The sequence below is a fragment of the Aptenodytes patagonicus genome, chromosome 7 (assembly GCF_965638725.1).
Source record: "Aptenodytes patagonicus chromosome 7, bAptPat1.pri.cur, whole genome shotgun sequence".
NCBI lineage: Eukaryota > Metazoa > Chordata > Aves > Sphenisciformes > Spheniscidae > Aptenodytes > Aptenodytes patagonicus.
This window is the reverse complement of record NC_134955.1, coordinates 65,645,717-65,660,649: the sequence shown is the minus strand read 5'-3', so window position 1 is coordinate 65,660,649 and position 14,933 is coordinate 65,645,717. Positions and strand designations below refer to the sequence as shown.

At 40.0% G+C, this 14,933-nt stretch overlaps 1 protein-coding gene across 1 annotated transcript in view; it reads right to left on the bottom strand.

The window, feature by feature from the left end:
- The window catches only part of KCNH5 (potassium voltage-gated channel subfamily H member 5), a 165,486-nt gene that overhangs the window by 97,659 nt on the left and 52,894 nt on the right, over nt 1-14,933 (bottom strand). Inside the window, exon 7 of the mRNA XM_076345633.1 lies at nt 5,422-5,851. Within this exon, the coding sequence (XP_076201748.1) occupies nt 5,422-5,851 (430 nt within the window). The remainder of the gene's footprint in view (nt 1-5,421; nt 5,852-14,933) is intronic.

Genomic DNA, 14,933 nt, shown 5'->3' with positions numbered 1-14,933 from the left:
GAGGTCAAACCCTTCTGCGGCTCCTTGACGGGTGGTGCAGAGCCGTGTCTCTCCCATATCCCACATCTCTGCAGGAAAAGAAAATGCCCTTACACAGGACTGACTCTTGTAGGACACCCTTAGAGCAGGGTTGGATTTCAACCACAGCTAAACACTCAAGCCTATGAATTCCTACAGATGTAAAGCCTTCTCACATTACTATCTGTTGCTGTGAAAAATATGATTTAATCTATGTTACTGGCAACGATTTTTGCTAGAAGGTGCTATCTTACACATACAATTTCCTCGGGATCAAAAATTAAATCCCATGGACTCTTGGGATTGCTCATCTGGAAGTCTGCCAGACAAGCGCTTTCCTACAATTATACACTGTTGTGTCAGTGCGTGGGCTTAGCCACTGCTTAACAAATTTACTAGATAAACCTCCGTGATTCATACAAACAGCACTCAAGTGGCTAACTACCATATTGGCAGGGAACTGATGAATGTTACTTGAACAATGAAAGAACCCACTTGAATAATGAATTAGTTTTTTGGCAGATCAATGGAGAGATGACTGACAGTCCGCGGCAGCCCATGTCACAACTCCAAAACAAGAGCTGAGCAGCAGCAAGGGGGGGTGCCACGAGCAACCAGCAGCCTTTCAGCATCGCTCGCCCAATATGGGAGGTTTTAGAACCAGAGGTGGCTCGGATGAGAGCATCTCACCCGATCTCAATAGGAAAGAGCATGTCCTATTCTCTCTGTTTAGTAAAATTAAAAGCAGAGCAGGGTATCAAGAGGAACCCACCCACGCTCTCCTTCATCAGCTCTCCCCTGAACAATAGCAACTTGGGGTCAGAGTGACAGCAATCACATCTGTTTTCTTTTCCAACCTGCAAATTGGTATCATCCTGGGTATTTTTAGGATGAAAACAAGAAGTCAGCATTTCAAGCCATGAAATTAGAAACTGAGTTTTGGAAAGAGCTGTCTAGAAATTGCTCCAATAGCTGGCAGAAATGACCAATTTTCCAGAGAAGGTACCCTGTACAATCACCACAACAAATTCTTCTGCTCATACACAAAACCAATTTGAATTAACAAGCCTGTCTTCATAATTTAAAACCAGTCATTGAAAAATATCTCCCCCACAACCACCTCCCCATAAATCTGGAAGTAAATAGAAGCCAAAGCAAGCTAGGTATATGAGAAGTATCTCCCTAATGCAGGAACAACAAAGCACACTTTCTCGGCTCTTCTGGGGACTGATGGATGACTAAGAGGTTCTTCTGGGACTTTCACATCCTGACAAACAGTGAAGTATTCAACATTCATTGACATTCCTGCCTTCGATACCTTGTTCTGACCTTCCCTTGCAGCAAGGATCATCGGAGCATTTCAGTGACCAGTGGAATACAGCGGATTTCTGTTATTGCTTAGATGAAGTATGCGCTGGGTTGGGCCCACTCAGCAGGACAAAAAAACTCATGTAAATGCCACATTTATGGGGCTAGACTGACTGCAATCTGCTCTATATCATTCAGAGCAATTTCATCGTTGCACATGGGCAGGGGCAAACCGATTGCTCCAGGTTACACAAGAAGCCTGCAGAAGAGTATCAGAGACCTTTCGAGCTGCAAGCTGGGAAGCTGGCCACTTTTCTCCCAGTGGAAGCACAGGAGGAAAGACGGCATACGGCAGTACACAAACGCTTGGCGTTTAAACGTTCACACTTGTTTCTTCAGAAAAACTCATCTCTCCTGAATTCTGAAAGCTGTTTCGCCCTGCCATATTGCCACCTTCCCCAAAGTGCCTTTTCCCTTTTACAGACTTTCTGCTCACTGAAGTCCTGGCTTTGCTGAGTTGCAAGATAGTAATGGTGTACAAACCAAAAGTATCTTTCTGGCTTCTTTCTTAATACATTCCTTGCTGTGAAAAGCACAAAACCAGTTAGTTTTACATCTTCATCTATGGCTGTGCTGCAGAAGCCTAAAACCTGCCCGTGGACCGAGCTGGAGCAACACGCAGCAGCAGAGACAGAGTTTCTTGCTAGAGGCTGTGAGCTGACAGAAGATAATGGGAGGTTTACAAGAAAGGTCCTTCCTGAATGATAGACGATTCCTGGTCCATTCAAAGGATCTGACGGACCTGCTTGTTTGTTCTGTTCTGTGCAGAGGGGATGAAATGACCTATATCAACACAAAAGGAGCTACAAAAATCAGATTTTCAATGCATATTCAGCAAATCTAGGCAGCAAATGCAGAATAGGTGTTTAAACAATAACCCTTGTAAAAACCTTGCTCCCTTGTCATTGGATGCTTTATGTTTGCTATTTTGAGCTTTTCAAGTGTCAAGAAGCAACAGAAAAAATATTGCTGAACAGCACCGGACACCAAGAAAAAGCAAGTGAGGCAAAAAGAAATCTGAAGTAAGCTCCACAAGATGAGGTTAAGTTATTCAAAGCTCTCTTTCCTGCAAGACAGGTGATGTATTTCAGTCTAAATGTCCCACGCGATTCTGTCCTCAGTGAACAACCAAGTGACAAACTGCCAATCAAACTGAAAAGCAGCCCCACTCATCTGGGTTTCCCCCGCCACTGCCCCGTGCCAAGCAATGCTTTATCAGCAGCTACAGAATCTGAATTTGGCTATTTTTAACAAGTACACCATTTTGCAATCCTGCCCACCAGAAGGATTTGCAAATCTTGTCAAATACTCCTCCCAGGTCCTGATAACTTTGCCAGCGTGAATAGGAAGCTTCAGGCTTGCAGAACAAGCCGCTGCTAGCTGACAACGCAGTGAAGATTTTCTTTCATATCTGCAGTTTGCACAAGTAGGCAGCTGGGATTGTGATGAATTACTATCTCCGATTCCACTGCTAAGTTTAAGACATTTATTTGGCACAGTCTGTTAGAAAAGACGCTGCCAATATCAACTATTGGTATTAGCAAACTTCTTCAGGAAAATTACCAAAGGTATTTCACAGTTTCTCTCTGCTTGTAACAGGAGTCAGTTCAGGGACCAGTTTTTTATTGATTGAACTGTAATTGAATTTTGCTGAATGTTTATCTCAAAACATGTTTCAAAAGAAAAACTGACACATCTTGTTTTGAAAACAACTCGAATAATTTCCACTTCTTAGTTACACCTTTTCTTGGGGCCAAATCCTTTCCCCAAGCTCACTGGCCACTTTGCCTGAGAAATTGCGTTTTCCATCGGCTATTTGTTGTGCCTTCCTGTCCCATTTTGGTGTTCAGACTGTCATGTTTTCAGCGGCTGGCACTGCAAAGCATGTTTATACAATCCTGCAGGTCTGATCTCTTCACAGAAATATTGCAAGTACAAAGCCCATGACCAGTATCTATTTGGAAGTTGGCATATTTTCTAACCAGTATTCAGGCAACCAAGCAACTCCTTTAGATTTCAGGAGCAGTCATCATGCTGATGTGCATGTATTGAAAATAGTCAAATCTTCATTGATATGTTTGCAAAAGATTTAACCGTTTGATCATAATTGAGCATTTTTACACTTGCAAATAATCTAAAAAGGTTTCTTCTCTCTGTAGCCTTCCTGCATGCCACAATGCTCTTCACCCCACTCACAAGAGAAGCCACGTTTATTTTGATGGCATTATTTTTATGCAATAAGCAACGTCACTGTCCTTTTGCCATGCTTCTTGAATTTTAGATGCTACTTTTGACTTTGCCCAAAAGCCTATAAACCTACTCATGGTTTTCCAACTACTAAGCTTACAGGTACCACTTATAAATTTGACATGTACATTTAGTAATTTTGTAGGTAACACTTATGAAAACTGTTAAAATCAGCCAGTGGCACATACATTGGTTGTTGTAAATGTCAACTTTGATACTGCTATGTGTATTTCCCCATCTTTAACATGTGTTTCAGAGATGAAAAGGCAAGAGTACGTTCCACCTAGAACAAATACAAAGCAGGTTACAAGCTCCATTTCCTTTTCACTTACTGAGGCCATGTATCTATTTTGTTATTACTACTATTATTATTCATTACGTTTTTATGGCTCTCACCCTACCCTCAATCATTTACCACGGCTCCTTATTTCCTTCTGTGGGACCCTCCTCTGCAGGGCAACAGAAGTCCCCACAAAAGACAAGGGAAATAAATATTACAATAGTTAAAATGTTCTATATCCACTTTATTCGCCAAATCCCCAGCCTTCTGTAAATACCACAAAGCAGTTTCCACAAATGGCTAATAAGCACCTATAGGTTTTCTATAGCCTAGCTACAAGAGCTCATTAATGCTCTAGCGTGGGGATTTGCTTTTTATGGACTTTGAAATGTTTTGAAACACATCAACCCGTCATGCAAAGATGCTGTTCAGCAGAAATTTCATTGCACCACGCTGCAAGCATAGTCCTAAAACTGCAACCTCTTTTTAAAAAGCATTTTAAAATCTCCAAACAAATGGCTTTAATCTTCTTAAGATCTAGAAAGACTGTAGCAAGAAAACTTCCTTTTTATAGTTCAGTATTTCTCTGAGATGAGCTCAAAGTGTTAGCCAAGATAATTATCAGAGAGATTATGCAGATCTTATTTTCAAAAGGTTTTGTTTGCTCTCTTGTTACATAATTGCTTAGTGTTTGTATGGAGCTCAGAAACTAGAAAGCATCAGAGAAATACCAAGAATTATTTATTTAACAGAAAAATAATTCTCCCAAATGATATTAACATAGTCAGCAGTCTTTACTATATTTTGAAGATTTCTGTTAACCTGGAGAGCTGCTCAGTGATCTAACCTTGGCAGCACATGACGTGAGAAATGTGCCTTACCACTACTGTTTTTAGAGTATTTCGGCGGAGCTGCGAAACAGCAGGAAGCAGAGAAAAGGTGCAATATAGTGTCTTACGATTTCCTTCACTTCTAGCTTTGCTGGTGACAAAGGTCACAACATTCAGGAGATAAAATCAGGACTTGTTTTAAGTCAAACCAGTGCCATAAAGTACACAATCACTTTATGGAATCACTAAATGTTTTGAGAATTGGCTAAAACCACTTCAAACTTTTCCAAGCCTGTGCAAGTTTGTAAGCAAAACTCAGTCAGACTACCTGAATTTGAATATGCATTGTAACTTTTAAGCAAATTCCAGCCAAGACCTTTCAAACACGATCAAAGCCATCTTTAAAGTGTAAAGAAGAGGCCCTGAACTCAATATGAAATTGTCATCGGGCACACTTACGTACGTACTACACTTAGTTTCACAAACAATTTAAATCTATAGCAACTACACAATTTCAATTCCTGTTTTCACTAATTCCAAGTTCATTTCATGATTAGTTACAGGTACTTTAGATTTTTTAGGATGTCAAGAAAGCTTACAGCAAGTGTTCTATGCAATCATCATACTAGCTATACAGCTACCTTTTGCTTAAACACAATAAAATGAAATTCTACTTACAGCCAACCATCATCATGGCCACCGAAAAAATCTTCTCTCCATCAGTGGTTGGTGCTATGTTTCCAAATCCTATCGTTGTAAGGCTTGTCATGGTAAAGTAGAGAGAGGATATGTACAAGGAGTCTTTACTAGGTCCTCCTTCCCACTGCCCTGAGCCAGTGGTGTTGTATCGATATGGTGTCCCGATACTCAGTGCCAATTGGTAGAGCCAGCTATCTGTTTTGATTGTATTAGTGACTTCATCTATAACTTCGTAGTCCCCGATGCTGTACCATATGCAGGCTAGCCAGTGGGCCACCAGTCCAAATACACACACCAACAGTACCAGTACAGCAGCACCATATTCCAGATAATGGTCCAACTTCCTGGCAACTCGACCGAGTCGTAGAAGACGCACCACTTTTAAGGAGCTGAAGAGGCTACTGATCCCCTAGAAAAGAATAAAAATCATTATTTCATCTGAAATATCCTGCTGGTTAGCACAGAAGCCTGTACAGCGATTCCTGCATCTGCTTTAAATCTTTCTATACCATTTTTTCATGCCCCAGATGACAGAATACAAGATCAAACCCTCCTCCCCCTCCAGTACTTTTGTTCTCATCAGGGTAAATCAACTTTGGCACTCATCAGGTGGATAAATTACTCGTTCAAGCTCAGTCTTTCCAAGTAACAGAAGAGTTCTGTGGAATCCAAAGTGAGAAATGGCATGCTTATTACAAAAAGGAGTAATTTGATACTTTGCCAGTTTGAAGTAAACAGGAGACTCTGCTTTGACCTCAAGGAGGTCAAACGTGGTGGAAGAGCAGTCACAGATGGAACTACACCATCCAAGCAGAGTCTTCTCGAAGCTTCTCAGAGAACAGTATTCTATTACATCCAAGCAGAGGATTGCTGTTCTGGCCAAAACGGGGGTGCGCCTACTTCAACAACCCTCAGCATTAACAGATACTCAAGAGAAACGTCAGAAAGTAATTGTAATGGGTAACCGCAGAGAAATCTGCCTATTGTTCCTCTCATCCACCAGAGAGCAGCTGGGTAACTTCCTCTAGTCCAACAGTCTCCACCTTACATTATCCTTCACCACAGCTAATATAACTCTGGATATTTTGTTATTTATAAGAAGTCTCACTGACTGAACATGGAACTAACAACTGTGGGCACATCACCTTTCTGAGTGAGGGTAATACAGACCACAAGGCACTGCCAAGAAAACCACATGCCTTTGCAGATAGGGTTAATTTCCTTCCCGATCAACAGACTTTGCAGATATTTTCCTAAAGCAAGTATTTGTGTGGTGGTTTTTTTCACGCAAGATAAATGAAGTACAAATAAACAGAAGTACAAATATTTAGGGAATAGAAGCACAGGGACCATCAAAAAGTTAACAGAAACATCTGAGAGGGAACAAGAAATGTGTACGTCCTCCTCAATGCACAAATGGTTTGCAATGTACTTTAATAGAGTTTATAGGTGCAGAAAGGGAAGAAAAATACGTTCCTGATCTATTGCAAGCCCATGATATACCTAACTTGTGCATTAAATTAATTAGTGGCTCAAAATAGAAGGTTTGTAAGGGAAGGTTTCCAATATAAAACATTCAGAAGCTGAAGACGTTTAATTTAAAGTAGAAATTAAGACATGGAAAGCAATGAGGCAAACATTCCTAGTTACTGTGCCAAGATTAAATTGCCCTTTTCTATGCATCATTATCAAATCAGTCTAGTCAAAACACTGGCTAATTATATTATCAAACAGTAAAAGACTGGAGTTTCTGCAGTTTTCCATACCAGAAAAACATTAATCTCTTTCACACCTGTTTCTTTTCGCAACTAACATTTGAAGGGTAACATACATCTGATATTTCTAGATGTAATCTGTTCAACAAAGTTCTTGTATGCTTTTCAAATCCTGTTGGAATTTGTTTCAGATCCCCAAATCCTTAATAAATTGAAGTTCTGTATTTGCATTCAAGCTCTCATGATGACTAATACCATGGAGGGAAGTGGAATTTTCCCAGTTTGATTTCTGTATTTTGCATTTACACAAGACACAGATCTAGTTTGTCATTCTTATTTCCATCTAAACGTGTATCTACTTATTTGCTTTGGGATATATGTCTGTGAGGCACTCTGAACAGCCAACTTGTCCAATAAACTGGGAAGTCCCTTACAATGTTCGTTACACAATGGACTGGGGCCAATGGACGTCACACCCCATAGAAACAACATCTACATTAAAAAAGAAAACCGCAGAGTAGTTTAGTAGTGTATTTCATGAAATTAATCTGCAGTGTGTTTCAGTGAATTAACTGTGACTCTGAAAGTTTACAACTTGCTGTGAAATCAAAGGGAGAAAAGAGTAGGCTGGTTTCTTGTAGGATCAGGTCCTACTGTGTTGGTCAAGGAGATACGCATTATTTCCATTTTACTTAAAGAGTCACTGTGCATTACCAAGATTAAGGCTAGGGAAGGAGTTACGGACCTGGAATCTAAATTGGGAAGTCCCCTTTTTGCACCCAGTAGTTTAAGTTCGTCCCAGTGGCAAGGCTTACACTGCACTTTCTACTGCACAAACCCAAACCGATAGTCATCCCTTCATCAGGAGAGTTTACAATCTGACACTCCACCCTCCATCCATATTACATCTTTTATCTCTAAAGTAGGTGGACAGTTTAGCAGTTGTACAACTAATAGAAAAATACAGCATTTATTTCAAAGTCTGGGAGAAAGTTTGTGCTGTGATTTTTTTTTTCCTTAAGCACATATAACAATCACATCTCTTATGCGTAAAACAAAATGTTTCATTTTAGGTGACATTGAAATGTATTCTTTCCAAAGAGTAATTCATTTAAGTAAGTTTCACTGTAAGCCAGTTCAGTCTGACCCACTACTTTAAGGCCAAAAAATCAGAGATATATTTATTGAGCATTCACATTCCATGTCTAATCTTGCAAAATATAAAGACAATATTGAAAGCTTTAAAAGCCTATTCCATAAAACACTACCTAGGAAAGAGCAATTAAGCACATACTAATGAACACGTGATGCATCACACTGTTTAAGTACTGGGTTGGGTCAAGCCGGTACCTTTACACTTAAAAAAACCTCCTGACGATAAATGCACAATTGTTAATACACAAAGCTCTGCCTAAGATTCAGCAACAATCTCTTTGGTGGAAATTATGTGAAAGACTAACTGCCTTGAATTAAGTTTGGGCTATTAAGAAATTCAGTGTTCTAAACTCAACTGATTGCTGGCTGCCTTTAATTTCATTTTTCTTTTAACTGTATTTATGCTCCATAATGAATATTTTGGAAACCCTTCTTCTAAAGGATGAGCATCTGCTCTAACTGAAGTAACCTCAGCACTCAAGGAACAGAGAGGTGATTAGAAACCTTGAATGAAGCATGTAATCCCATTTGGCACTAGCATCATGTAAATAACGCACCTTTTTGATACTGAAGATCCAACCTTCTGGGAGGAGCATTTGTCACTCTACTGCCATATTTAGTCAATTGGGCCAATTGTCTGTAGTACCTGCTGGTCTGTGTTCCCTGACTGCGAATACCTCGTTACGTTATGAACCATCCAATCCTGCCCCTTGACGTTTTGACTGATGTATTTGATCATGTCTTAGATGAGGACATTAAGCTTGCTCATCTTCAGTCATCTCAGCTATAGAAATCTTTTAACTGAAAAACCACCTACTCCAGAATTGCACTTTGTGTGTCAAGTTTGGAACCAAATTCCTATCTGATACACCTCATTGATTGAAGTGTTACAAGTGTGAGTCACGGTAGACTTTCCAGTGACTTCTAAGGCCACTGGATCAGGAGAGGATACAAGCAGTAGCTCTGAACCAGCCCTTTTTGTACCACTGTTTCTATTTAGCAGACAGCTGAAGCCACCACAATGGATGAAGACAATGTCAAATTTATCCAGAAAGACATTTTTAAGGAATGGATGTTCAACTTTGGAATTAAATTAGCCATTCATGATTAAACAAAGCCCAAGTTTATCGACATAATCGCCTTGCAAAGTCTGTGTTCTCAAATTCTCTACTAAGAAAGGAAATTCAGTTTGATAGTGGAGGCACAAGTGATGACAGCACTCAGTCTGAAATGCAGAGGGACTGCTCCTTCCCATTAAAATTACCCAAATCTTGCCGTTTCAGATCCTAGATGTTACCACATCGTCAAACTTCAGTCTTCCAGGATGAAAGAAGTGTCTGTGTGTCTGACTAAACTTTTCTGACCAAAAGGCTGAGAAAGATGTTTCCTACAATTGTGATACGCACCGTGGAAACAGACTTCTGCACCTCGAGCAAGAACAGGGAGCTGAGTTCTCTTGCGCTTAATGAATCCCTGATAAGCCAGGCAACAGGAAGGATGAAGCTGTCAAAGTCATGTTGTACAGGGGTCGAGAGCCAAACATGCAAGTGGATAAAGGGAACATTGTCATCAAAGGAAAATGAAGGTTAACAAGTGCGGGAAATCATTCAAGTTAATATGAGTGCCAGAGATGTCCTCCTAATCCAGGACAGAGAGAGTGGAGTCTGTTCTACACTAAAGGAGCAACAGAATAGCAGAGCTGCGTCTTTGTAAAAGACATTAAAAGATTTAATCGGCTGGTTACTTGCTAATCTAGTAAGTCTTTCCTGCAGTAGGAAATTATTGCATAAATGTTTAAAAAGGTAAAATAAAAACAAAAACAGCCATTAGTTTCTACCTTCTAAATATACTAAAATCTGCTTAAACCTCAAAATTAAATCCCAGTGTGCTGAAATGGTAAATTTGTGCATATTTTTTTTTTTTTCTATGAGGGAACAATGTGTTTTTAACTCTAGGCACTTTTTCAATTAGATTTCAGTCCATGATTTTTTATTTATTTGTTGTTAGCTGTGGGCACATATGCAACAGCAACAAAAAAATGAAACTTGCATTTTAAATGTGTTCTAAAACTGAAATCCTCACGGCTCTGAAAATGGGGATCAGTACTGCATCATTTAAAAGAAAACACTGTCTCGGAAAAGGTCAGAGGAAAAAGAAGAAGAGCTTTTCACTATGTTTTGATGTTCAGCACATTATGGTTTTGAAGAATTTATGGAGTGGCCAAGAACCAGAGCTGGAAACCTTTCTACGAAATGCTGTAGGTCATGTTGCCACTGCAGTCAAAGGTGTGACTGCAGTATATACAGACCTTCTTAAGCTAAATTTAAGCTAATATGCTTAGAGTTGCTAGACACAAGCAATTACAGCAACCTGCATTCAGCAAAACTAGCCATTAAAGTGATCAAATCCTCTGAGGAGTTTGCAGCCCAGGCTGAGCTTTTTATCTCTGTGCCAGAGCAAAATGGTTTCATGTAAGTTGAGCTTGAGCACACCTGCACAAGCCACAGCCACATGATGGCTGAGCTCTAACCACCCTCCTGGGGCGGGATTCATCTCACATAATGCTGCAACCTCACGGCCAACCATCCAGTCTATGTGAATTGTCCAGCTTTCCTCCCTGGTGAGTGAAGAGAGGCATGTCAGAAGAGTGGTTCACCCAATCCACCTCAGACAGCCCGGGATGGGATGAATCACCTCCTGGAGCTGTCTCTCTCCCCTCCCACTGAATATGAAGAAGCTGAAGCCTATCACTTACACAGCTTACGGGAGAAGAAATTAAACCCATCCTTAGAAATCTGGATAGCCCGGATCTGGGCAGCATCCAAACCTGTATTATGTTATTACAGAGATAGATATTACGGAGCACTGCCTCACAATGTGAGACTTATCTTTCTCGGTATGAGCTTGGAGAATAAATGCTATTAATAACAGTAGGCTGAGACTGTCTGCAGATGCAATAGCATGCTTATTTCTTCATTGAATAGCCAATTACTCCACAGAAAGGGATGCTACACTACATTTGGTTCTGATAGGATTTTGCAGAAGTCCCCATTGGCTTGAAGGAGGAATCGAATCAGTTCATAAAAAAATGAACAATCACAAAGTAAACTGGACTGGGGTTCTCGATCTCAAAAGGGCAAGAGCTGGTAAACTATAAACTATAGTATATTGAACTATACACAATAATAAGTGAGACAACTGGACTGTGAGAGATAGGAGAGTCAGACCCCTGGCAGCAGAGGACACCTGGAATGTCCTTACCTCAAAAGGTACAAAATATCCAGAGGCTGTATCTCAAAGAAGGGGAAAAACTTGTAAAGCTGGGCATCAGTTATAAATGAGTAAATAATCACCCAAGGAAGAAAACAGAAACAGAGAACTGACAATATATAAGAAATAAAAAATCGATCAACAGCAAGCTACACCTTAGAGGGTAAAAAGAATAGGGATAAAGTGAGAATTGCCAAATGTCAGGTTGAACTTTTCCTTGTAAAGAACATTAAAACAAATACCCAAAGATTCTTCACATTTGTAAATGAAAAAAGAACAACAAAAGTGATAAAGCTGCAATGAAGTAAAAATAATCCAGGCTTGGGCTAAAACTTAAATTAATTCTTAGCTTTAGTTTTCAAAGATGATGCTGATGTTTTCCAGAAAAGCTAATGCATCAAGAAGGAAATAAACTGAACAAACGTTAAGGGAAAGAGTAATTAGAAACATTCAGATAAATCAAAATGCAATCAGTGCAGCAATAGGTTTGCTAAGCTTAGGTTAGCCAGGATCTAGCCAAGTTTTCCTGATAGCTTTCTCTGCTAACACGCCCCATTTTCTAAATAAAAGAAATGCAGTATTTCGGTAATGCAAGGGGTGAAATTATTAGGAAACACAGAGAAAACAGGGACCACAACTGGGACTGTAAGGTGACTGAGGAACTTGTGAAAAGGATGGCAAAATGGAAACCATTAAGAGGAAGTCTAGCAAGGGTTACAAGTGGCGAATCTCGGTGATTTCGCTGGTTTCTTAGTGAAGTAAGCACAAATATTATATGGTCACAAAATCTGCTGATGGCACAGCTTTGGAACACACTATCAGTGCGAAGAATAACCAGGTGGGAATAAAGGAAAATGTGATAAAGCTTAACAATACAGAGTCTCAAGGCATCCATTACAGGGCAAATTAACAAAAATTTCTACAACTACAATGATCTTTAGCTGAAGATTACTAAGAAAAAGTAATATTTGGGTATATGGGTTAATCCCACAGTGACTCAGAGCAATCAGTGGGTTGCACTCACAGAAGAGGTCAATCCAGTTCCGGGATGGATCAGTTGAGCGTTTCCACCGTCAAGAGGAAAAGCTAAACCCCAATTACAAAGCGAAGATGAATTCTCTGCCTGGAGTAATATGTACAGCTCTGCTCTAGAGATGTATTCAAACTTAACTCCGTGCAGAGAGAGGCAGCTGGAATGACCAAGAAAATTTTCGTAAAATTTCATAAATGAGGTTTCTAGACAAGATCAGTTTGCTTAGATTAAGGAAAGGAAAATAGGCATGTCTATGCAGGGGAAGGGGGGGATGACAGTTCTTTCTAAGCAGATCGAGGAGATAAATGTGAGGGAAGGAAAAGAAATATTTAACCAAGAAGGCTGGCACAGGGACAAATTAGCAGACCGCAAATTAAGACAGATTTGCAGACACCGTGAGTTCAGGCAGATTTTGACCAGCTTATGGGAAGGGTGATACAATGAACCTGCCCACCAAAGCCAATGACTCAGTGACCCAAAAGGTCCCTGTGAGTTTTACCCCTATTATTTTTTTCTGCTTTTGTTTTTATCCTTTGAAAAGTTGAAGTGAGGCAAATACAGTCTCAAGGGGAGGATGCATCCCATCTCAGCCTAAACTATATCGTGGAGGGGTCTGCATCTGAGCTAGTCACACTAACGTGTCATTACCGTCAATGGTGAGAAATAAGCATTTTAGGGCAGGGTGACTCCTCAGACCTGTTTTGGAGATGCGTCTTAGAACATGAGGATCCATACTCTGAACGTGCCTCTATCTCCTTGTGGACTACGCCTGGCCCTGTGTTTCATCAGATGAATCCCATGCTTAGTACCTTTTGAAATAGAGTCCAAATACTTTATTTAAAGAAGCATGGGAAAAACTTTCATTACCTTTCCTTCAATAGAAGTAATTCTACACAAAAAAATTCACCCAAACGAATCACTTAGCTGATTCTGTAAAGTCAAGGTATAGCTCAGCATTTGGTATTGAAGCAGTGAAAAAGGCACCATTTTTGTAAACTTTAGACAATCTTTACCGAGCAGTTGTTACATGATGGTACACAATGTAAAAGAAAACAAATTGCCTACAGATTTTGGGAACAACTGAAATGGTGAGTCGCCAACACGAGCGGGTGAGCCTGCAGGCACAAATCCAGAAGGTACTATTCTGTACAGCGCAGGAGGCGTATCGAGGAGGACACATAGGCTGTTTGAAATTTAACCAGCAAATCATTCCCAAAAGAAATTTTTGAGTTTAGCTACTTAAATAGAGCTTAGCTCTAAAATCCCTGGTTAGCTCCTTAATGCTTCTTTACTGGAGTTAATGTTAAAATAAATCTTCCAACGTATCTCAGAAACCCTTCTTTTTAGGTTAACAATTCACGTAATAAAGTTGCATAGTTACAAATCAAAATGCTGGAATGAGAAAAATAAAAAAGCAACATTTCTGATTTATCACCACTTTGAGAACTGACTTTAGGGTTGCATTCAATTATGTAAATCCACGTGGGAGTAAGGGGCTTTGCTTCTACACAAGCTATCTAGATCCTGGGTCCAGATGCAAGCAGAGCCCGTTTAATACTTGACGCTGCACCACTGGTAGCAATGGCAGTAGTGACTGCAGTGAGTACAAAATTGAGTCCTTACAGCAAAATGACAGCAAGTAGGTTTCCTCATGCAGTCTCTGAAAGCACCTCTAAATTTATTGCTTGAGATTGATCTTTTTTTTCCAGGAGCATGGGGGAGCTTTTCATTTCCGCCCCCCCAACACAAATGTCAATAAGCTGTAACATTATAAATAAACTTCTAGTGAATTGTTTATGGCACAACTATACAATGCAATACATTTCAAACAGTGAATAACTGAGGCTATAAAAAGAAGGGCGAAATAAAAATATTTCTTCTAGATTCAAGTTAAGCGGGATGTGGCATCTTGCACTATTTATTTGTTAGTGCATCAGTGTGCCCAACCAGAGATCATAAAATCGGGTAACTTTCACTTACTTAGGGAAGGTGGACGGAGGATGAAATGGGAGGGAGAGGAAGGTGTGCCGCATCAGTTGGGATAGCTTCTGAGCAGGATACTGAACTTAGCTGATAGTTTAATGCCAGCAACAAACTACAAATTTCCTATGCCAATATAGGAATAAAAAGAGAAGAAATATCTGGAGAGAGTAACCTGAGCTGCAATGTTTCTGCAAGTACTTCTGGAACTACACATATCCCTGACACCAAGGGGTAGACATAACACCAACCCAACCTTGAACAAAATAAAGACTCACACCAAGTTACAAGGCTGTCTCGCTAGTAAAACTTTGCTAATTCTGATATTAGCCATGCAG